Consider the following 22642-nt stretch of genomic DNA (forward strand, 5'->3'; position numbering starts at 1 on the left):
TTCGCTTCGTCGCTACCACAGGTGGATATAGAGGAGGAGTACTTGATAGAACCTCTGCTTCTACAAGACTACCGTCCAGCGGTCACAACCTTCACCACCACACCCCAGCATCCCAAGAAGGGTATAATCAGATTAAATGTCAATCTTCTTGGAACAAGAACTTTGGATCACCCTTTATGACCTGGCTGTAACATAAGTTTGGGTGAGCTAAGACGGTCTTAATCACTCTGACCTTACCTCGATGTGTGACCGCAGTCTGATTACTAACATGTACTACTTTTCCTTTCAATCATCATTTGTTAAGTGTTGTAGTGTTTGATTCTCTAGTTAATACTTTCTCCTAACTTGTGGATTACAATACATCTTTCTTTGCCAGACATTAGGCAAGGACTTTGGCTGTACTCCAAAGCCTTCATGGCAGGCTCCTGTGGCTGGAAGTTGGCAAAATTAGCCTCTTGAATGCCTTTTGATTCCTCTTAGTGTTTTGTTCCATCAGAGGGGTTGTATGCTTACAGGAGAGGAGTCGTCTTATCCTCTCACTAAGCATGAATTTGATATATCTGCTGCTTTCCCTTGGTCTATTTCTGTGTACCTTTCAGTCCTGCAGATTTGTCTTTCAAGTGGTTTCCTCTTCCCGAGTTTTCCCTGCAGTGTTTGTGAGGACCTATTTTGGTACTTGCTGCAGAATTTGGGCCTAACTTCCTTGATGGATCCAGCTTTCTTCATGGACTTCTGCATCCTTTGAGTTCAAGTCGGCATCACCATTTTGGATGCGTTATGATGTACTTGACTCCTCCTGACTGGCTGACAACCCACACCTCATCTTTGGAAGGCCTGATAGGGATTGTCTTTCTTATACACTGGACACTTCATGTTACTTAAATGTCTTCTTGGTGTTCTTGGTTCCCTCATTATTCTTCACTCAAGGACTGATTGTGTTTGCTTTTGGTCTTGCCAAGGATGTTGATAAGTGGCAGCTTCATATTAATATTCAGCTGCCTGTGCATTCTGCAGCCATTATCGCACAGAATCACAGGGCATGTATGAACTTGGCAAAGGTCATGCATTTTTAGGACCTCATGGAAGTCTTTGATAAACTTCATGAGGACGTGGATTCACTTGACTTGAATCCGGGTGCAAAGCCTTGGTGCCTGCGGTGTCGTAGTGGTGGTGGCAATGTTTTACATGCTTATCTTGCATGTTGGCAGGCCATCCTAGCCCAGTCCTTAGATTTGACTTGGTCCTTAGCCCTTTTGTTTGCCTCTCCATTATTTGCCCCTATTCCCTGAGGATATAGTTAGTTTCTTTAGAGGGCTGCTACATTGTGGCATCCAATTTCTCAAATTTTGATTACCTGGGGTTCTCTTTCTTTGTTCTTGGAGGCAGTCTGGTAGGGCTTGTGCAATGCCTGCTGTTGGTTGGGGTAGGCTGTCATGTTGCCAGATTCATAGGCTGTTGTGCTTCCTGCAGGGGGTTCTTCTTCCACTCTTCGTCACCACTCTCTTGTATCATGGAAGGATGGTGCCTCTCATGGCTCACTTCAGCCATTTCACAGTTCATTTCTGATACACAATGGGAGGTAGTCTCGCTTGCTTTGCTGACTCCTTGTCCTGTAGTTAGTCGACTATTTGGGTTGTTTCCCTTGACTAGTAGTGGAATTGGTCAGGTCTGCCCCCTCTTTTGAGAGTGGAGCTAGCAGGTCAGGTTTGATCCCTACTGCTGTATAAGGTCATTGTAATGTGGTCTGACTTGGACATGGTCCATCCAGCCTCATCCCTTTGTTGGGCATTCTGATTGGTCCCAGTCTTGAAGGAGGACTTGACAGACCTTAAATTCATCTTCAATTTTTTGGGTTTGAACAACTCCTATTTCCCCTGAAGTTTGTGCTCTGGTTCTACTTTAACTGCTCCCCCCGGTGGTTCATTGCCTGAACCATGGGTGGACCTCATCGGTCTTACCCCATATAGTGCCGAATGTTGCACGTGGCTCATTTTCTGGATTCTTGGGGTTTTGCTTTCTATGCACCCGTGTGTTGGGCATTTCCAACAATCTCACTGAAGGTTTATCTAGGTTCCATGCAATGTCCATGGAGTAGACTGTCGAAGACATACCCATTTGGTGGCTTTGCAGGACATTCGATTGCCCCAAAGTGGATTCTCTTTGTATTGCCATGAAACCAACATCTTCCCGCCCTACATGGCTCTGTTCCTCGACTGCAAGGCTCTAGCAATGGATACTTTTTGGTTGGACTGGTTGTGGGGATACATTTACACACACCCCACCCGGTTCAGTTGTTGCTTGGGATTTTTTTCAAACTGGAGTCTTTCTCAGGGAGGATGATCCTTCAAGCTCCTTGGTGGCCAACTCAGCCTTGGTTTTTAGATATTCTGACCCATTGTCTGAACTTAGGCATTTTCCTGCAGCTCTGACTTTTTCAGGAAATTGGTCCGTACCTTGCTGGTTCAACCTTCTCATACCTTTGCGTCTGGAATTTCTGACGCAGGTCTGTCTCCAATTCTATGGCATACAGGTGGCAGAGTTATTGGAGTCCCACCTGCATTTGTTCCAATGGCAGAATGGCTTGGCACTGTTTCGAGTATTTCTGTCTCCATCTTCCGTTTCAGTTCATGTGGTGTTATTTTATTTAGTAGTTTTCTTAATCAGGATTTCATGCTTAATACTGTCACTTCTTATTGTTTAGTGTTGGTGGAGCTGCTGTTGCTTGTGTGTAATGTTCATACCCTACAATTCTGTTAAAGTTGCCTCAAGTGCTATGTCACCACCTGCCTGCTCATGCTCCTCCTGAGCCATCTTGGTTGTTTGACAGTGCTAGTTTTTCTCTCCTCCCCAAGGTTCATGTCTGCTCATTTGCTCCAAGTTACTTTTTTTTTTTTTTTTTTTAAAGGTGGTTTTCGTCTTGGCTTTTGCCTCTGGTTGTCAAGTTGGGGAGCTTCATGCTCTTCAGAGATGAGAGGGGTTAGCTAGGTGTTCTTTTTTTTGCAGCCATCGTCTTTTCTGGTGAGGAATGAGTCGGCAGGCTTCCAGATGGGACTGTTGGTTATTGATGCTTAGTTAATTCACTGATACTTGCAGTGGCATGCAAGTAGCAATGAACTGCTGCCACTGGACACAAAAGATGATGCACCCATAGCCAAATTTGTAATTATTATATGTTTTCTGTCATTTGTTGTCCCATGACAGCTGTTCATTGCTACCTGAATGCCCACTGGCTTTGCTTCAGTGGACACTGCGAGGTCTTCTTGGCCCCATTCTAAGGCTCGTATATCTCGGGTTGTCCACTGCTATCAAATCTGGCCTGCCTGCACTCTACCCCCAGGCCCATGATGTTTGCAAATATGATGCTTTCATGGGGGTGTTTTCTAATGTCTTGGGCAGATATTCAGCTCTGGGATTTTTGCAGTCAGTGTGTTATGGCAACCAGGTACTTAGTCAGTATCTCTGGTCCTTGTTGGTTCTGTGTTGCCCTGGGCAGCATTTCCCAGGCAGTGGTTTCCCCTCCCAGGAATTCACTCTTCTTTCTGTGTTAGCTACAGGGAGCCACCAAGGGGTTCACCTAGAAACCTCCAGCACTGAATGTAATGAAAGGCCTCTGGTAGAGCCCTGGTGGAGCCTTGCCTCCCTCCCTCCCGTCCAGGTTTGTCGGTTCACTGGGGTGATTTTTATCTGCTACAGAATTTAATGGCAAGTTTGCAGAAGACCAAGCTCTGAAACACCTGGTGACAGCGATCAGTACTAATGGGTTTGAGCTGGTTCAACTGAATTATTTTTTATTTTTTTTTCAATCATTTGGGGAGCTTGACAGTTTCAAGGCACCATTTCTTGTGAACCTTGAAGTTGTCTGTAAAGTTTCACCGACTTTCTGGATGCTTTCTCGGTAAGATGGCAGAATGTCATTTGCTGTCTGTACTTCAGTGAAAGGGACTAGGTTCTGGCTCTGGTCCCTGGTAGGTCAAACAGAACCCCTGCAACTGATGTGGCTTTGTAGTGTGGAACAATCTCGGCAAGATAGCTAGAGGGAGTCATGGAAGCTCTTCCAAAAAGGCATTTCATTACATTCAACACTTTATTTTTTTGTGTAATTACCTAAGTGTAATTATGTGATAAGAGCTATGCTTGTGGTCCATCTTCCCAGCGCTCTGTCATATAACGCTTTGAAATTGCTGATGGTTTTGGCTTCCATTACCTTCTCACCTAACTTGTTCCATCCGTCTACCACTCTGTTTGCGAAAGTGAATTTTCTTACATTTCTTTGGTGGCTTTGTTTAGTTTAAATCTGTGACATCTTGTTCCTGAAGTTCCAGGTCTCAGGAATTCTTCCCCATCAATTTTATCGATTCTCGCTACTATTTTGTACATAGTGATCACATCACCTCCTTTTTCTTCTATCTTCTAGTTTTGGCATATTTAATGCCTCTAACCTCACTTCGTAGCTCTTGTCTTTCAGTTCTGGGAGCCATTTAGTTACACTTCTTTGCAACTTTTCCAGTTTGTTGATGTGCTTTTTAAAATATGGGCACCATACAACCGCTACACATGCCAGCTTTGGTCTAACAAAAGTCGTGAACAATTTCTTTGCTATTTATAGCAAAATACATGTACTGCACAGTATTTAAAAGCAATCCTGAAGTTAGAAATTGTAGCATAGGTTCTTCGCATGATGTTTTTTATGTGGTCCTCGGGTGATAGTTTTCTATCTAGAAACACACCTAGATCTTTCTTTATCAGAATTCTTTAAAGATTTTTCTCATAATTTATAGGTTGTGTGGGGGTTCATGTTTTCCTATTCCACATTCAATAAAATGGCATTTATTCACATTAAATTCCATTTGCCAAATGGTGCTCCATATACTTATTTTGTCCAGGTCTTATTGAAAGGCATGACAATCATCTAAGTTTCTTATCTTCCCTAGTATCTTAGCATCATCAGCAAACATGTTCATATAATTCTGTATTCCATTTGGAAGATCGTTTATGTAGACAGTGAACATTACTAGTGCAAAAACTGAACCCTGTGGTACTCCACTCGTGACATTTCTCCACTTCGATACATTGCCTCTGATTACTGCCCTCATTTTTCTCTCGGTTAAAAAATCTTTCATTCATGTTAGAAGCCTACCTGTCACTTCTCCAATATGTTCCATTTTCCAGAACAACCTCTTATGTGGAACTCTGTCGAAGGCCTTTTTTAGGTCCAGATAGATACAGTCAACCCAACCATCTCTCCTGTAAAATCTCTGTGGCGCTCGATCATAGAAACCGAGTAAATTCATTACACAGGATCTTCCAGATCGAAAACCATACTGTCTGTCTGATATTATATAGTTGTTTATCCAGGTATTCTACCCATTTACTTTAAATTATTGTTTTCAATATTTTGACTATTAAACTTGTCAATGATACAGGTCTATAATTGAGGGGGTTGTCTTCCTTGCTGCCACTTTTGTAGATTGGAACTATGTTAGCCTTTTTCCAAACATTTGCTTACTCCTGTACACAGAAATGCCTGAAAAATCAGTTGAAGTGGAATGCTGAGCTCAGGTGCACATTCTCTCAGAACCCATGGTGAAACTCCATCTGGGCCAACTGCTTTGCTTAGCTCCTTGAGCATATATATTTTTTTTTTTTTAACTTCGTCTCGTGACACCTCTACGTGCTCTGTTGTTCTCTCGAATTCATATTGTCTGGTTCCCTAAAGATTTCATTTTGTACAAACTCGCTTCTAGAACTTTTAATTTAATGTTTCACATATTTTCTTTTTATTTTCCATGAATCTGTTTCTAATCTTCAACCCCTGAATATTATTAGGAACCTACAATTTTTTGTTGATGAATCTATAGAAAAGGCCTGGTCCTGTTTTACCTTTGTCCACTATCCCTTTCTCAAAATTTCTTTCTGCCTCTCTCCTCACTGCCATGTAGTTGTTTCTCGCATCTTTGTATTGCTGATATGTTTGGTAGTTTAGCCTCTTCCTATATTGATTCCATTTTTGTGTCTATTGGTCTCTGGCCCTCTCGCAATTTCTATTGAACGAAACTTGTTTCCTAGTTCTGCATCTCTGCTTTGGTATAAATTTTGTTGTGCATCATATATTTCACAAAACTTGACATACAACTCATTTATTTCCTGGCCTAACAACAAGTCTTTCCTGTCATATTCCTTAAAGAAATCTCTTAGTTCCCCATAATGTCCTCTCCTGAAATTAAGTTTTTCAACTGCTTCAACTTACTCAATTTCTTCCAGATTATAACACATTGCATACTTTATTCCCAAAAAGACATGGTCACTTTTACCCAAGGGAGGAAAGTACTGAATGTTAAATATCACTTCTTTCCTGGAAAATATCAAATCCCTCATCCCCTTAGCTTGTTTAACGTGTTGATACATGAATGTTTCTAGGATGAGATCTACGAATTTACAGGTCTAAAAGTCCTTTGTTCTAGCTTCATATGCCTCCGTCTATGGATTTCAAATTGAAGCCACCGACTACCAAAAGTTGTGAACGATCTTCATCCGCTCTCACTATAACCCCTCTCATTATTGTTAGAAGACCCTCTCATTTATTATCCAGCTCCTCCTTTGTCCATGTGTCGCATGATTATCATCCTGATTGCAGATCTCCAGTGCTATTATGTCAACTTCTCGTGGATTGGCAATCATTATTTTGTTTACCTTTAGGTGTTCTTTCACCAGCACAGCAATGCCACTGCATTTCCTAATTTTTCTGTCCAGTCTCTAAACTGGTATCCCCTTGGGAATCTGACCTTGCGTAATATATTATCTTCAAGTTATGTCTCCGCGAGTGCAACACTGACTGGTGTCTGCAGCTGTATTACATCGCTTAACTCCAGTATCCTTGATCTCGCTCCATCTCTGTTGGTGTATACAATTTTCAGGAACATGTTCCCTCTCTCCTTATTCTTCACTAACCCCTTTCTCTAGTGATCTTGTTGGTTTGCCTGTTTGTACCATTTTACTGGCTCGCCTACCCTTATCACCTTATAGAAATAAAAAAATTATTTTTTCTTTGTTCCTGCTCTCATTTAGACGTTTTGCCTCTACGAGGTTCAGTTTCAGCTTCTCTGTCTTCTTTTAAAAGATCTTGTCTTAATGACCATAATTTCCCCCTCCTCATCACTTTGTAATTTCCCAACATTCCTTAGTACTACTTCCATCTGTTTAGCACCATTCAGGGTGAGCCTCAAGGGTCGATCTCTCCCTTTTTCATACCTGCCAATTCTCCTGTAGTCACAGACATTCTCTTTGGTTGTAAGACCTTCCACTAGCCCAACAATTGTATCTACCACTCTTGCTTCTACAGCTTTTTCTGACCAAGATGTTATCTCCTTTGTGTGTAATTACCTAAGTTTAGTTACAGGATTAGAGCTATGCTCGTGGTGTCCTGTCTACCCAGCACTCTGTCATATAACGCTTTGAAACTACAGATGGTTTTGGCCTCCACCACCTTCTCACCTAACTTGTTTTGTCTACCACTATTTGGGAAAGTGAATTTTCTTATATTCCTTCGGCAGCTTTGTTTAGTTAGTTTTAATCTATGACCTCTTGTTCTTGAAGTTCCAGGTCTCAGGAATTCTTCCCTTATCAATTTTATCGATTCCTGTTACTGTTTTGTGCATAGTGATCATATGCCTCTTTTTCTCTATCTTCTAGTTTTTGCATATTTAATGCCTCTAACCTCTCCTTGTAGCTCTTGTCCTTCAGTTCTGGGAGCCACTTAGTGGCATGTCTTTGCACCTTTTCCAGTTTGCTGATGTGCTTTTTATGATATGGGCACCATACAACCGCTGCATATTCAAGCTTTGGCCTAACAAAAGTCGTGAACAATTTCTTTAGTATTTCGCCATCCATGTACAGTGGTGCCTTGATTAACGAATTTAATCCGTTCCGGCGCCAAGCTCGTCGTGTGAAATGCTCGTCTTGAGAAACAACTCTGCCTTTGTCAGAGACATCAGAGAACCAGCGGGAATGCTAGGAAGCACCATGTGGTTTGATCGTTAATTGAGCGAAAGCTCGTCAATCAAGACAAATTTTCTGCGAGTGGCTCGCTCATTACTCAAAATGCTCGTAACTGGAGTCACTCGTCACTCGAGGTTCCACTGTATTTAAAAGCAATTCTGAAGTTTGAAAGCTTAGGCTCCTCGCACAATGTTCTTTATGTGGTCCTCAGGTGATAGTTTTCTATCTAGAACCACCCCTAGATCTCTCTTCTTTATCAGAATTCTTTAAAGATTTCTCACATAATTTATAGGTTGTGTGGGATCTCTGTTCTCCTATTCCATATTCCATAACATGGCATTTATTCACATTAAATTCCATTTGCCAAGTGGTGCTCCATATACGTATTTTGTCCAGGTCTTCTTGAAGGTCATGACAATCATCCAAGTTTCTTATCCTTCCTATTATCTTTACATCATCAGCAAACATGTTCATATATTTCTGTATTCCATCTGGCTTATGTAAACAATGAACATCACTGGTGCAAGAACTGAACCCTGTGGTACTCCACTTGTGACATTTCTCCAGTCCGATACATTGCCTCTGATTACTGCCCTCAGTTTTCTATCAGTCAGAAAATTTTTCATCTATGTTAGAAGCTTACCTGTCACTCCTCCAATATTTTCCAGTTTCCAGAACCTCTTATGTGGAACTCTGTCGAAAGCCTTTTTTAGGTCCAGATAGATGCAATCAACCCAACCATCTCTTTCCTGTAAAATCTCTGTGGCTCTATCATAGAAACCAAGTAAATTTGATACACAGGATCTTCTAGATCGAAAACCATACTGTCTGTCTGATATTATATTATTTCTGTGTTTTACCCATTTAGTTTTTATTATTTTTTCCAATGTTTTGACTTACACTTGTCAATGATACAGGTCTATAATTGAGGGGGTCTTCCCTGCTGCCACTTTTGTTGATTGGAACGATGTTAGCCTGTTTCCACTCATCTACTACAACTCCTGTACACAGGGATGTCTGAAAAATCAGCCGAGGTGGAATGCTGAGCTCAACTGCACATTCAGAACCCATGGTGAAACTCCATCTGGGCCAACTGCTTTGTTCTTACTTAGCTCCAAGAGCATTTGTTTCACTTCTTCTCTAGACACCTCTATGTGCTCTGTTGTTCTCTGGAATTCTTATTGTGTCTGACTCTCTGAAGATCTCATTTGGTACAAACACACTTCTAGAACTTTTCGTCTAATGTTTCACATATTTTCTTTTAATTTTCCATGTATCTGTCCCCCATTTTTACTCTGAATATTATCCTTTATCTGCAGCTTGCTTTTAATGAATTTATAGAAAAGGCCTGGATCTGATTTACATTTGTCTGTCATACCATTCTCAAAGTTCCTCTCTGCCTCTCTCCTTACTGACGTGTGGTTGTTTCTCGCATCTTTGTATCGCTGGTATGTTTGGGGGTTTGGCCTCTTCCTATGATTCCATGCCTGTGTCTTTTGATCTCTGGCCCTCTCGCAATTTCTGTTGAACCAATCCTGTTTCCTTAGTCTGCATCTCTGTTTTGGTATGAATGTTTGTGTGCCTTTATCATATATTTTGCAAAATATGGCATACATCTCGTTTACTTCCTTACCTAGCAGCAAGTCTGTCCAATTATACCCATGAAAAAAATTTCTAAGTTCCCCATAGCTTCCTCTCTTGAAATAGTTTAACAACTGTTTCAATGTCCCCATTCTCTACTAGATTATATCGCAAAGCGTATTTAATGTCCAAGAGGACATGATCACTCTTTTCCAAGGGAGGAAGGTACTGGATGTCAAATACTGTACCTCCTCTTCTTTCCTGGTGAATATTAGATCCAGTATTGACGGAACATCCCCTTCCCTCATTCTTGTGGCCTGCTTGACGTGTTGATACATAAATGTCTCCAAGATGAGGTTTACAAATCTGCCTGTCCAAATGTCCTCTGTTCTTGTCTCGTAGGCCTCCCAGTCTATTGCCTTAAAGTTAAATTCCCCCAGTACCAACAATCGGGATTTATCTTTGCCAGCTCTTACCATAATCTCTCTCATGACCATTATAAGGCCCTCTCATTTGTCATTCAGTTCTTCCTTTGTCCATGTATTGCTTGCTGGTGGGCTGTAGGCATTTAAAATTATCAGCTTATCATCTTGATTCCAGACCTGCAATGCCATTATGTCAATATCTCTAGGGTTTTCAATTTTTAACTCTTACCTTCAGGTGTTCTTTCACCAGTACAGCCACTCCTCCTCCCTTCCTAGTTTTCCTGTCAAGTCTCCAAACTGTATAGCCCCTTGGGAACACGGCTTCGTTTAAAATATTTTCAAGTTTTGTGTCTGTTAGTGCGACAATATCTGGGACTTTGAGCTTGATTATATCCTTCAACTCCAATATTTTCGATCTCGCTCCATCTTTGTTGGTGTATACTATTTTCAGGAACATGTTCCTCTTTCCTTTGTTCTTTGCACCCCTTTCCTTTAATGATTTTGTTGCTTTGTCTTTATGTACCATTTCACAAGCTTTCCAGTCCCTGACACTTTGTAGAAAAAAGAATTTTTCTTCATTTCTATCGTGTGTGTGTGTGTGTGTGGGGGGGGGGGGTGGACCTCAGGCAAGCTGCCTGTTTCCTGTCCCTGTCGAGGCCACTAGTGTTAGTGGCCCTCGGGTAAATCAGGCAAAATAAACTAACTGGTTCCAGTGCCTTGCCTGAGGCTTATCTCAATGATATTTGTTTATTAAATTATTGTTTAGTGTAATGTTGAAATCTGCAGAATATGTAAGGAAATAGTGGCATTATTGAACCTAGTGAAAACTTGTGATAAGTACTGTAATAAAAATTTGTGTGAATTACTGTTAACTTACAGGAAATTTGCTTTCTCTGACAGTTTACTTTGGAAGACTTGTATGCTGATTACGAAGGTGATCTGCTACCTGAACCATCTGTAAATGGCCAAGGAAATGTTGCTGTCAATGGGGAGGAATATGGTGCAGTGATGCACACATTCAGTGGTGATCGCCGCCTTTGTATGTTTGGCTACACTATTGAAACCATCAGTATGTTGCTGTTGCCAATGGTGACAACACAGTAAGTAAAAGATTCATATTTTTTCTGTGGAGAGCCCCTTCAGCTCCCTGGAGCTATACCAGGCTGATGTGTATATATTAGACCATTGGCAACAGTCAATCGAAGGAGTTCTAAGCCTACCAGGAACTAGAGCCATAACCTAGCCCCTTCAAGAGAGGTACGAGGAGCAATGGCCTAAAGACACCCCTGTGTAATTGGAAGCAGTCTTTGTCTGCCAGGTCAGGCACCCAGAAAGGTAGGAATCTCAAACAAACTACTGCTGGTCAAAAATTGCAAACTGAAAGCCAAACTAGCAAACAGAACTCCTCAATCAAAAATAAGGAAACAAGTATGATGTCACAACAACCGCCGCACATCCATCTGCGCAACCCCCCTCCCCGGGAGGGGGACGGGGGGGTCCCAAACCTCCACTCTGGCAACTTGCATCAGTTCAAGAGGCTGTTGGTGACTGTCGATCGCTCTGGCTCCACTCTTTGTGCAGTGCTGCTTGCTGCAGTGCACCTCTTTCAGCAGTGCTCTGTGTTGGTGGTGTGTGAGCCAGAATTAACACAAGAGTACTGGGGCTGCATGCACCTAGGGCTACCTTCCCTACGTGCCCTGTAAGTACTGCCTTTGCGGCCTCAGGGTTATCTTCCATGAGCCTTTCAGGAGCAGCTACCTCTGTGTGGTTCTGTCGCTGCTTGGTGATTGCCCGCCCTTGGGGGTTCATCTGGGGTGGTTCTTACCCCTGTTCGCCCTTGGGTAGGAGGTAGTTTTGTCACTGGCTGGGGCATAAGGTACTGTGCAGCTTTCTGATATACTGTGCGTATAACGACCGGTTCTGTTCACCTGGAGACGTTGTGCCTTTGCATTTTTTTTTTTAGTTTTGCTGTTGCAGAGTCTGTGGTGGTGCATTTTCTGCAGGCAGGTTCGTGTAGTTGACGGCCTATGTCAGACTGGTAGGCTCTCCGGAGGGACCATGGAGGTCTTGCCCAGAAGGGCCGAGCCAGATCTCGGGGTTCCTTCGGTCGTCGTAAGCCGGTAGTGCCAGATTCAGGACTGGCCCTCATATGGAGTCGTTGGCTCGGTGATCGCTCTGAGTATCAGTTGGGCTCTCGTAGGGGTCTTCAGCCCTTTCACTGTTCGCCCTGTTGGCAGGGCGATAGTGGGGAGGCTTGCGCCGTTTTTTCTTGCCTGGTCCCACGATTCGTGGGCAATTCGGGTCCTTTTCCTCTGGCCTGCGGTGGCGTTGCTTCTTTCCTTCTCCTTCGGGGGGATTGGGGCTTGCGGGGCAGACCTCTTCCCCTGCACGCTGTCAGGTCATCCAGGAGTGGGTTTCCCCACCTGTTTTCAGTTCCGAAACTGGATTGAGCAGATCTGCGATTCATACTGGACTTGTCCCGTCTGATCCCCTGGGTCTTTTGCCCCTCCTTCAGATGACCACTCTGTCTTGGATCCGGCTGCTTTTGGTCCGGCTTCAGGGACTGGCTCGGTTTTGTCGTGGAGACACTTACCGCTTTCGTTGCCTTCCCAAGCAGTTTGGATCTGGCACCTTGCGTGTCCACACGCCTTAACGGGTCGTGGTGACCCGTTTGCATTCTGGCTTACCTCGACGATTGGCTGGTGTGGGCTCCCAGTCAATCCGTGTGTCTGCTCGCCAGGGATTTGGTTCCTTACCATCTCACCGGGTTTGGGTTATTGGTGTACTGGAGGAAGTCCCATTTGGTTCCCTCTCAGGTTCGGACTGGGCTGGGTCTTGTGCTGGTTTACCTGTCGGGGCGGATCTGGCTTCGGCGGATGTTCTGGTTTCTTCGGGGACGTTCCTTCTGCCGATCTTGTGATCGCTATGTTCGGATCCCTGGTACCATGCATTGGCTGCTGTCGCCGGCTTCCTCTGAGGGTTTTTCGGGGTTATATGCCCTGATGCCTCCCCGAGCCCTTGCTCAATGTGTCTACGGATGCCTCATCTCCCAGCTGGGGTTTTGTGACCAGTGCTTATCAGGCCGGCCAGTCAGTGGGTTCGTCCTTCCGTCGGGCTTGCAGCATGGCGCAGGAGATTGCAATGATGTGGCTTTCACTTCAAAGGATTCGTGTTGCTCATGGAGCAATGATCCGGCTCTGGACTGCTCCCCTGTGGTTCATTGTCTGAACCGCGGGGGTTCGATGTGGTCCTTGGCTCTTTGGGGCTGGTCGCTTCAGGTGACTCGTTTGCTGTGTTCTCGGGGTTTGGCTCTTCTGGCGGTTAACGTTCAGGGGGTGTCAAATGTCCTGGCAGATGGTCTGTCTCGGTTTATTCTCCTATCCGTGGAATGGACGGTCGACACACTCGTTCAGTTGGCTCTGCCGGACGTACAGGCATCTGGAGGTGGACCTCTCCTCATCGACTTGGTCGAGGTGTCTCCCAGTGTATGTGGTGCCCTTCTCATACTGCGAAGCCGTCGGGGTCAATGCCTTTCGGCTGGACTGGTTGAGTTGAGGTTACCTGTACCTCTTCCCACCGGTTCGGTTGTTGCTCCGGGTCCTGGTTAGTTTAGAGATACCAGGAATGAGTAGTCCTTTGGTGGCTGGCCAAGCCCTGGTTTCAGGCGCTTCTTGCTAATGTCCGAACGCAAGGGTCTTCCCGCGCCTCCACCTCTTTCAGCAGATTGGTCCATTCCGGTATGTGGCTGGTTCGATCTTCTCTGCTTCTTGCGTCTGGTCTTTTTGACGCGGGTTTATCACCACTTGTATGGTGATCAGGTGGCTTAGTTGGTGTCCCACCTGCATGTTTCGTCTTGACCGCAGTATGAAATTTCCTGGTGGCCTTTTCGGGACTTGTCTCTTTGTAGGTTGTCTTCGATTTCTGGTTGGTTTTGTCCTTTCTCTCTTGGTTGTTTCAGGACATTCTTCTTATGCCAGATACTGTCACCTCGTTTTGGATGGCACTGGCAGAGCCACTGCGGCTTGCATTTTGGGTGGATTTCACTTCTTCTCCATTCTGCAAGTTTTCTCAGGCATTGTTTTCACCTCCGGCCTGCTCGTGCGCCCTTGAGCTGTCCTGGTCATTGCACCGGGTTCTCTCTTCTCCTGTCTCCTCGGTTTGGGGGGGTGGCCCTCTCGATTCAGGACTGTTTTCTACGGCTCTTTTTCTTGTTGGCTTTAGCCTCTGGGGGTCGGGTCGGAGAGTTTCATGCTCTCCTCCGGAGCAGGGGGTTCTGCTCTTTAAGTCCTGGTGGTCTTTTCTTCGTTTACAGCCGTCTCCTTCTTTTCTGGTGAAGAAAAGTGTGTCTGCTGCTTTCCAGAGGGGTCCTCGAGTTGTTGATGCTTGGTTGGTTCGGCCAGGGGTGCATCATGTTTTGTCTGTGGCTCTTCGTGTTATTTGTGTGTTACGGCCTCAGTGGCAGAGGACGCACTTTGGGGTGACCCAGTTTCCCCTTCTTCACTATTTCAGGGCGTGGGTCTCCCAGGTTGTCCGCAGGATTATACAGTTAAGCCAGCCTGTGGTCCTTCCCCGTGTCCACGCCATTCGTTAGTTTGGCATTCGGCTGCTGCTTTGGTAATGTCCTGGCCTATCTTTTGGGCACGGGGCTATTGGAGGTCGAACAGGGTTACCTTGCAGGTTACCTTGTTCCTAGTCCTTCTCAGGCGTGTATAGGCTTGGGTTGCAGGTTGCAACCTTGTGTCTTGACTTTGAGTTGAGGAGCGAGTGATGACCGCTTCCTGGGCGAGTCCATTTTCTTCATATCTTTGGTTAGGTAGCTTCGGGGAGCCAAAGGGGCTCTCCACAGAAAACCAAAGTTGAACGTAATGAAGTCATTTTCTGGGTGAGACCCGGAGGCTTCCCGGCATCCCTTCCTGCATCCCTCCCTCTCGGTCGGCAGTTTTCGCGTTTATGATACTCGCCCTCTGAACTGAGGCGAGTTGCCGGGGTGGAGATCTGGGACCCCCACCTTTCCCCTCCCGGGTAGGGGAAGGTTGCGCAGACGGATGCACAGCGGTTGTGATGTCATGTTTGTTTCCTTATTTTTGATCAGCAGTAGTTTGTTTTGAGATTCCTATCTTTCTGGGTTCCTGACCTGGTAGATGGCAGACAAAGACTGCTTCCAATTACACGGGGTTGTCTTTAGGCCATTGCTCCTCGTGCCTCTCTTGAGGGGGCCAGGTTCTGGCTCTGGTTCCCGGTAGGCCTAGAACTCCTTCGATTGACGGTTGCCACAGTCTAATATATACACATCAGCCAGGTATAGCTCTGGGGAGCATCCTGGTCTCACGCAGAAAATGGCATTTCATTACATTCATAACATCTGCTCTTAAGAAAAAAAAAAGTTGAGAGTTAACATCTTTTAACTCTCATAACTTAGTTATGCATCATATGCATAATTCTCTCATAACTTAGTTATGAGAGTGGAATATTTAGAATAACAGAAGATATTTGTTCCTTATTTCTCACTTTTGATGTGGTGATTTACAGTGCCCCAATGGGCACTGTAAATTAGTCCATATGTTAATTTCTACCCAACATGACTTAGCTTTGTCATAAAGCTGCAAGTAATAAAATGAACCAATGTCAAGTTCAGTTGTCCTTTCTTGAAGGTACTTTTGTTAGTAATTTTTTTTGTTCAAATTGAGAAGATTATAAATAATGCACCAAAAATGCTGTTAATTATAAATTGTGTGAAGCTTGATGATGACAGGAGGAAATGTTGCATTTATGAAGCAAAATGTAAGGAAGTTAAGCATAGTTTATTTTAATTCTGCCATTGTTTATTAAATAGAATGATGTGGTGGATGGGGAGAACAGAGGGAGAAATAATATATTTAATATTATTGAGGTTTATGCGATGAGAGACATTGACAGTTAATTCTGAATGGGCTGCATAAGGTATTAACATTTTGTATGAGTTATGTAACTATAACTTGGCTTTACTTTGCTAATGTATAAGTGAGTTTGATGAGAACAAGAAGAAAGAGGTGAAAAGGTTTTGGGGTCAACAGTCAAAACACGGTACATAATTTGTTAAGTGACATATTCTGATAAGTGATTTTCTGTGGGATGCCCCATTGGCTCCCTGAAGCTATCCTATTGATAAAGTGCTATATTAGTTGGGGTTATCAGTCGCAGAGTTCTTCTTGCCTACTGGGTACCAGAGCCAGAACCTGGACAAATAGCAGCCAGAGATAAACATCGGCCACCACTTGTGATAGTAATGCAGGTGGTGCTAGCCGCAGTGCACTCCACCAGCAAAGAAATGCACCCCTACCCGGGTCAAGGCGGAAAGCTGAAGACCCCTGACTCGCCCCAAGAGCGAGGACAACCACAAGCAAGGATGCCCTCTAACAGGGTGTGTTTCCCGAACGCCCCAAACAAGATAACCCTGAGACATAAAGGCAGTACTCACGAAGCACCTAGGGAAGGAAACCCTAACCCTAGAAGCATGTAGCCCCAGTACCCTGTAGAATGCCAGGCCGGCTCACAATAAGCGTAGGAACAGTTAAGGCAAATATCCAGAAAAGAAATTGTGGTCCAAGTCAACATCCAATCACCAACACTATATGTAGTGATATGATCACTACATACAAAATAATAACAGGAATTGATAAAATCGATAGGGAAGATTTCCCGAGACCTGGAACTTTAAGAACAAGAGGTCATAGGTATAAACTAGCTATACACAGATGCCGAAGAAATATAAGAAAATTCACTTTCGCAAACAGAGTGGTAGACGGTTGGAACAAGTTAGGTGAGAAGGTGGTGGAGACCAAGACCGTCAATAGTTTCAAAGCGTTATATGACAAAGAGTGCTGGGAAGACGGGACACCACGAGCGTAGCTCTCATCCTATAACTACACTTAGGTAATTACACTTAGGTAATTACTAACAATCAAGAACTGATAGTGGGTTGCCAGCTTCCTCTCTCCCTGGGGGGGGGGGGGAAGTTGAATGATGTGTTGCTTGTATGTTTTCTTTCTGGGGAAGTTCTTTTGCTATTTTGAGGACATATAGCTCACAAATTTCAATGAGACAATGGTCCATTTTGATTTGCCTACCTCTCTGGGTACCTTCCCTGGTAGAGGGCAAAATATGACATAATTTATGTGTAAAGTGCTCATGGGCCATTGCTCTCTGTGCCTCTCTGAGGAGTCTAGGTTCTGGCTCTGGTTCCCGGTAGGCAATAAGAACTCTGCGACTGACGACCCCAACTAATATAGCACTATATCAGTAGGATAGCTTCAGGGAGTCTCCGGGGCTCGCCCAGAACCTGGCGGTTCATTTCATTCAACGCTGATTTTATTATACACATTATTTTCTTGGTCATTTGCTGCTTAGACTAATTAGTTACACACAATCTGTAGTTTTCTTCTTTATAGCTCTATCAAGTTAGAGTACAGTTCTCTATCATACTGAAATTTGATCTGTAGACTGTGAAGCATAAATTTTTATGCTTCACGCTGCTTCAATGAATTTCATTAAATTATAAATTAAAATGGAGTTGTTATAACTTTACATATTATCTCAGTGATTTTTGTTTTTTCAATCTCTTAGGAAAGAAGCTCTCGGCTCAATGGGAAATGATGCACCACTAGCATGCCTGTCAGAGTTCCAGCCTCTTATTTATGACTATTTCAAGCAACTGTTTGCCCAAGTCACAAACCCACCGATTGATCCTTTCCGTGAAAAAATTGTGATGTCACTGGCATGTCCTATTGGTAAATATAAAAATCTGGTTCTGTACTTTGCTCATTTTATACTTATAATAAACTTGATATTGTACTATATGGCTTTTTAAAATAGTGTTCAGCAGATGTTTAATTTTTTAGATTTAAGAAGATAATGAAAAAGTGCTTCAAGGTAGAAAGGAATAGCTTTGGTTTTGCCTCTTCTTTCTGGGATATCTGTTAAATTACTAACAACAATTTTCATTGAATTTGTCATGCCTACTATTGAAACTGTAGATAGAAGGAAAAGAAATTGAAGAGAAGCACTAAGTCAGTATGACTATATAGCACTTAACCTTTCCACTGCTTGAGTAATAAAGGGATGCTTTCAGCATACCTGACCACACTGCACGAGTCAGAGGGATGATTTAGAGTACATTACTGTGTAAATTTAAAGTCCCATGGGTATACAGGGCTCACATCAGCTTTCTCAGCCTTCTGGCAAACAGACTCCCTTTTTATAAAATTGTGGACACTGCTCCTGGATGTGAAGTCTGAGTAAGCAACCAAAGCTGGCACATGCAGCATGAGCTAGCAACACAACTGTTCAACCTTTGTCCACAGCATCACTTATTTATTTATTTATTTATGCATATACAAGAATGTACATAAGGAATGTGAGGATACAAATATGGTAATTACAGTCTTGTAAAGCCACTAGCACGCGCAGCGTTTCGGGCAGAATTAAATTAGAATTCACTTAAAAAACACGAATTACACGAGTAATTGCTATTATTTTGTGTTGATAGTACAGATGATCCTGAATGTGAAAAAGACTACGTACAATGTTCAGATATCAGTGAGCACAGTGTTGTTTACAAAAGTTCACAGCATGACAGACAGCCATTATTTAGTGCATTTATGCATTATGAAATGACCTCGTGCTTCTTTAGAAAATAAACGTTTGCCAAATGATTCATATTTGGTATTTAGTGACCAGGATGCTGAGGATGATAATAGCAACATTATGCCTAGAATTAGCAATAGGTATTTTATATTGGAGGCATTATGTAGTCGTGTAGATGCAATCGTCAGCTGACTAGTGGGTTGATGCTTTGCTGTGTGTAGGCTCAAAACCACCTTAGTGGCTCATTATGATGCACAAAATCATAGATAGTTATACACTTTAGTATTTATGTATATATGCAGTGTGAAAGTGACAAAGGCACCATTTTCTGTGGGGAGCCCCTTTGGCTCCCTTGAGCTATTGGGCTAATATGCGATATATTAGACTAGTTCATTAGTCAAGCCTAGTAGGTCCCCAGTAGGCTCGAGTTGAGCCTACTGGGGACCACAAGCCAGAACCTGGCCCCCTCAGAGGCACAGGGAGCAATGGCCCCTGGAACCCCCTCCCCCTGTGGTTTGGTTTTTTCTAATCTGCCATCAACTGGGTTAGGCACCTAGAAAAGTAGGCATAATAAAATGGACCCCACATGGTAAGAAAATTGCAACCGAAAACTGAAGACAGAACTCCCCCCATATTACAAGGAAACAAGCAAATGTCACATCTTGCCGCTTCTCCGCTCCGCCCTCCCCTCCGGGGGGATGGGGGGGATCCCCAGACCCTCCGTGCCGGTTACTAAGGAACTCCAGTGCGTTGGCTAATGTGATCTAGGGTGGTCATCAACTCTGGCCTTGATTTCCTGGCAGTGTTTTGCCTTGGTGGCATTCTCTGCTACATTGTGGTGTGGTGTGGTGGCCAGATGTAATAAGTGTACCAGGGCTGGGTGCTAGGGTTCTCTTCCCTTGTGCCTTCTGGATGACATTTCTATAGGGGTTTCTGTGGAGAGCCCCTTTGACTCCCCGGAGCTATACCAGGCTGATGTGTATATATATTAGACTGTGGCAACAGTCAATCGAAGGAGTTCTAAGCCTACCAGGGACCAGAGCCAGAACCTGGCCCCCCTCAAGAGAGGCACGAGGAGCAATGGCCTAAAGACACCCCCTGTGTGATTGGAAGCAGTCTTTGTCTGGCATCTACCAGGTCAGGCACCCAGAAAAGTAGGAATTTCAAAGCAAACTACTGCTGGCCAAAAAACTACAAACCGAAAGCCAAAAAATCAAACAGAACTCCCAATCAAAAACCGGGAGGCAAACATGACATCACCACAACCGCCGCGCATCCGTCTGCGCAACCCCCACCCTCCCTAGGAGGGGGACGGGGGTCCCAGACCTCCACGCCAGCAACTCTCCTCAGTTCAAAGGCTGTTGTGATGGTGAACGGTCGATTGCTCTGGCTCCACTCTTTGCGCAGTGCTGCAGACCGGTGTTGTTGCTCTGTATTGGTGGTGTGTGAGCCAGGAGTAACACAAGAGGACTGGGGCTGCATGCACCTAGGGCTACTTTCCCCAAGTGCCCCGTAAGTACTGTCTTTGCGGCTTCAGGGTTATCTTCCATGAGCCGTTCAGCAGCAGCTACCTCCGTGTGGTTCTGTCGCTGCTCTGTGATTACACTTCAGCCCTTGGGGGTTCAGCTGGGGTGGTTCTTACGCTGGTTTTCCCTTGGGCAGGAGGTAGTTTCGTCGCAGGCTGGGGTGTGAGGTACTGTGCAGCTGTCTGATATATCGCATAGCGATCGGTTCTGTTTACCTGGAGATGTTGTGCTTTTGCGTTTTTGTTTTGTTTGTTTTTTGTATCTGGCGGGGGTCTGCCAGGTGTGGCGGTAGGACCACTAGTAGGTTTTTGGTGGCCCTCCATTAGGTCTCCATGCCTGCACACACTGCAGGGGTTCAGCTTTTAGATTGTTTGCTTGGTAGCTCTGGGATAACCGGTCAACAGTACCTCTCCTGTGCTTCCCTTAGCAATCAGCCTAAGGGCCCCTGGAAACCCCCATTGGGGCTCAGTGGTCAAATGTAGGAGACCTCCTGAGTTCCACTTCGCCTTGTGTGAGTTTGAAGGTTGCTCTGTTCCCCCGTCTCAGGGTGACACTAACCGTCTGCCTCCGCCTTGCTGCCTGTTGGGGTCAGTGACACCTATGACCCAGAGTCCTGCGAGTGGAGTTTTTTGCTTGTACTCCATTCACCCACTCTACTGAGGCTGATATTTGGGTGCAGACAGCTTTAGCGTTGCATGAGTGGTTCATGTTGCAGCAACGTGTGAGGTTGGTTGCCTTTCTGGATGCCCTGCAGCTGCTCCGCTGAATTATACTGGTAGTGAGACTCGGGCAGCTTCGGGGATTGCCCCTTTTCGGATTGACGGCAGAGGCCTTCGAGCCTGGTTCTCCTGCAGAGCTTTTGGGCCATGCCAGCTGGCCCCCGTCATCCCTGCTTTTCCGGTGGTTTCTGCTTTTTCTCCAGAGGCAGAGCGTTTGGAGGACGGCTCGGCCCCAGGTCCTGACGTGGAGGATTCCGGGGCTAGAGAAGGAGTTGACTTGGGGGGGCCTGGGCCACACTGGTCCCTGCTTGTGTGTTTGGTACCCTCGGTGCGGGGCTTGTTGTTACAGGGAAAGTGGTTTTCCTATCCCCCTCCCTGTACGATTTTGTTAAGAGTTCGACTCCTCCCCGGGTTCGGTTGAGAGTTCCCTTGGGTTCTTCAGTTCCCTCTTCCTGGAGGTTTTTGGCTTCCCTCATCCCACCAAGGAAGGTGTGGGAGGCCCCTTGTGGCTTACCTCCTGCGAGACCCGGATTACAGTTACAGTTCGATATTGAAGCCTCCATTTTGAGTTTGGCTTCTTTTCCTTCTTGGGTGCGTTACAAGGTGCCGGAGTCTTCCTGGCTGGCAGACTGCTTTTTCTTTGGGGGGGGGGGGTTGGGGTTGGCTTTCATTCTGTCGGACTGCGCACTTGAATGGCGAGAGTTGCCTACAGTCATTCACGTTTTCCTGGGGGGTGAGTTGGAGCACCTTAAGATGTGCTTGGTCCCCCCCCCCCCCCCCAAATCCTTCCTTATGATGTCAGCCAGGTGCAGCTTCCCTCCCTTTCGGCATCTTTGGTGGCCGAGGATTTGTGCGCCCGTGGGTACTTGGCTTCGGTCTTGCACTTCTTTTCCCTGCTGGAGCTGTCTTCGGACTGGCTCATGCTGGGTGTGGAGGAGCTGGGTTCCGGGCCAGGGTCTGGTGGGCTTGCTTTGGCAGTTTGGGTGCTGGCTGCGTTGAAGAAGTTGTATGAGCTGTTTCTGAGGGAGGCAGTGTCTGTTCTTCGCTTCTCACCTCACGTGTTGACAGGTGGTGCTCGTCCAAATTTTGGAATAGTCTTAGGTCGTGGGACTACATGCTTACTGCTTTCGTTGCTTTCCATTCGGCTTGAATCTAGCACCTCGAGTGTTCATATGCCTTACCTGGGTCATGGTGACCTGTTTGCGTCTGTTAGGGGTTCGGGTTCTGGTTTACCTCGATGACTGTCTGGTGTGGGCTCCCAGCCAGTCCATGTTGTCTGCTCGCCAGGGATATGGTTCTTTCCCAGCTCGCCGAGTTCGGGTTCTTGGTGAACTGGAGAAAGTCCCATTTGGTTCCCTTTCAGGTTCAGACTTGGCCGGGTCTTGTGTGGGACTCTCAGACTGCTTCCTTGTCTTTCCCTCCTGCGACGCCATTGTGGCTGCGGTCCCGCCTAAGGCTGGTTTTGGAGGGCACCTTAGTCACATGTCGGTTGTTCAAGCGGCTGTGCGGGAGCCTGTACTTCGCCGTTCTGGTCTACCCATCGGGTCGGATCTGGCTTCGGCGGATGTTCTGGTTTCTTCAGGGTCGTCCCTTCCGCCGCTCTTGCGATCGATGGGTTTGGATCCCGGGAGCCTTGCGTCGGCTGCTGTATTGCCAGCTTCCTCTGCGAGTTTTTTTGGGTTCTGTGCCGTGGCGCCTCCCCGAGCCCTCGCTCGATGTGTTCACGGAGGCCCCGTTTCTCGGCTGGGGTTTTGTGACAAGTACTCACCAGTCC

General features: G+C 45.3%; 1 protein-coding gene across 2 annotated transcripts in view; it reads left to right on the forward strand.

Moving 5' to 3' along the window:
• Positions 1-22642, forward strand: part of LOC123755771 (uncharacterized) — a gene marked incomplete at its 3' end in the record, with an annotated part of 249077 nt that overhangs the window by 166807 nt on the left and 59628 nt on the right. For both annotated transcript variants that reach the window (XM_069300074.1, XM_069300075.1), the window contains 2 exon segments: positions 10902-11101; positions 17604-17767. In XM_069300074.1, coding sequence (XP_069156175.1) covers positions 10902-11101; positions 17604-17767 — 364 coding nt within the window.

This window comes from Procambarus clarkii, chromosome 43, assembly GCF_040958095.1.
Source record: "Procambarus clarkii isolate CNS0578487 chromosome 43, FALCON_Pclarkii_2.0, whole genome shotgun sequence".
Classification (NCBI taxonomy): Eukaryota; Metazoa; Arthropoda; class Malacostraca; order Decapoda; family Cambaridae; genus Procambarus; species Procambarus clarkii.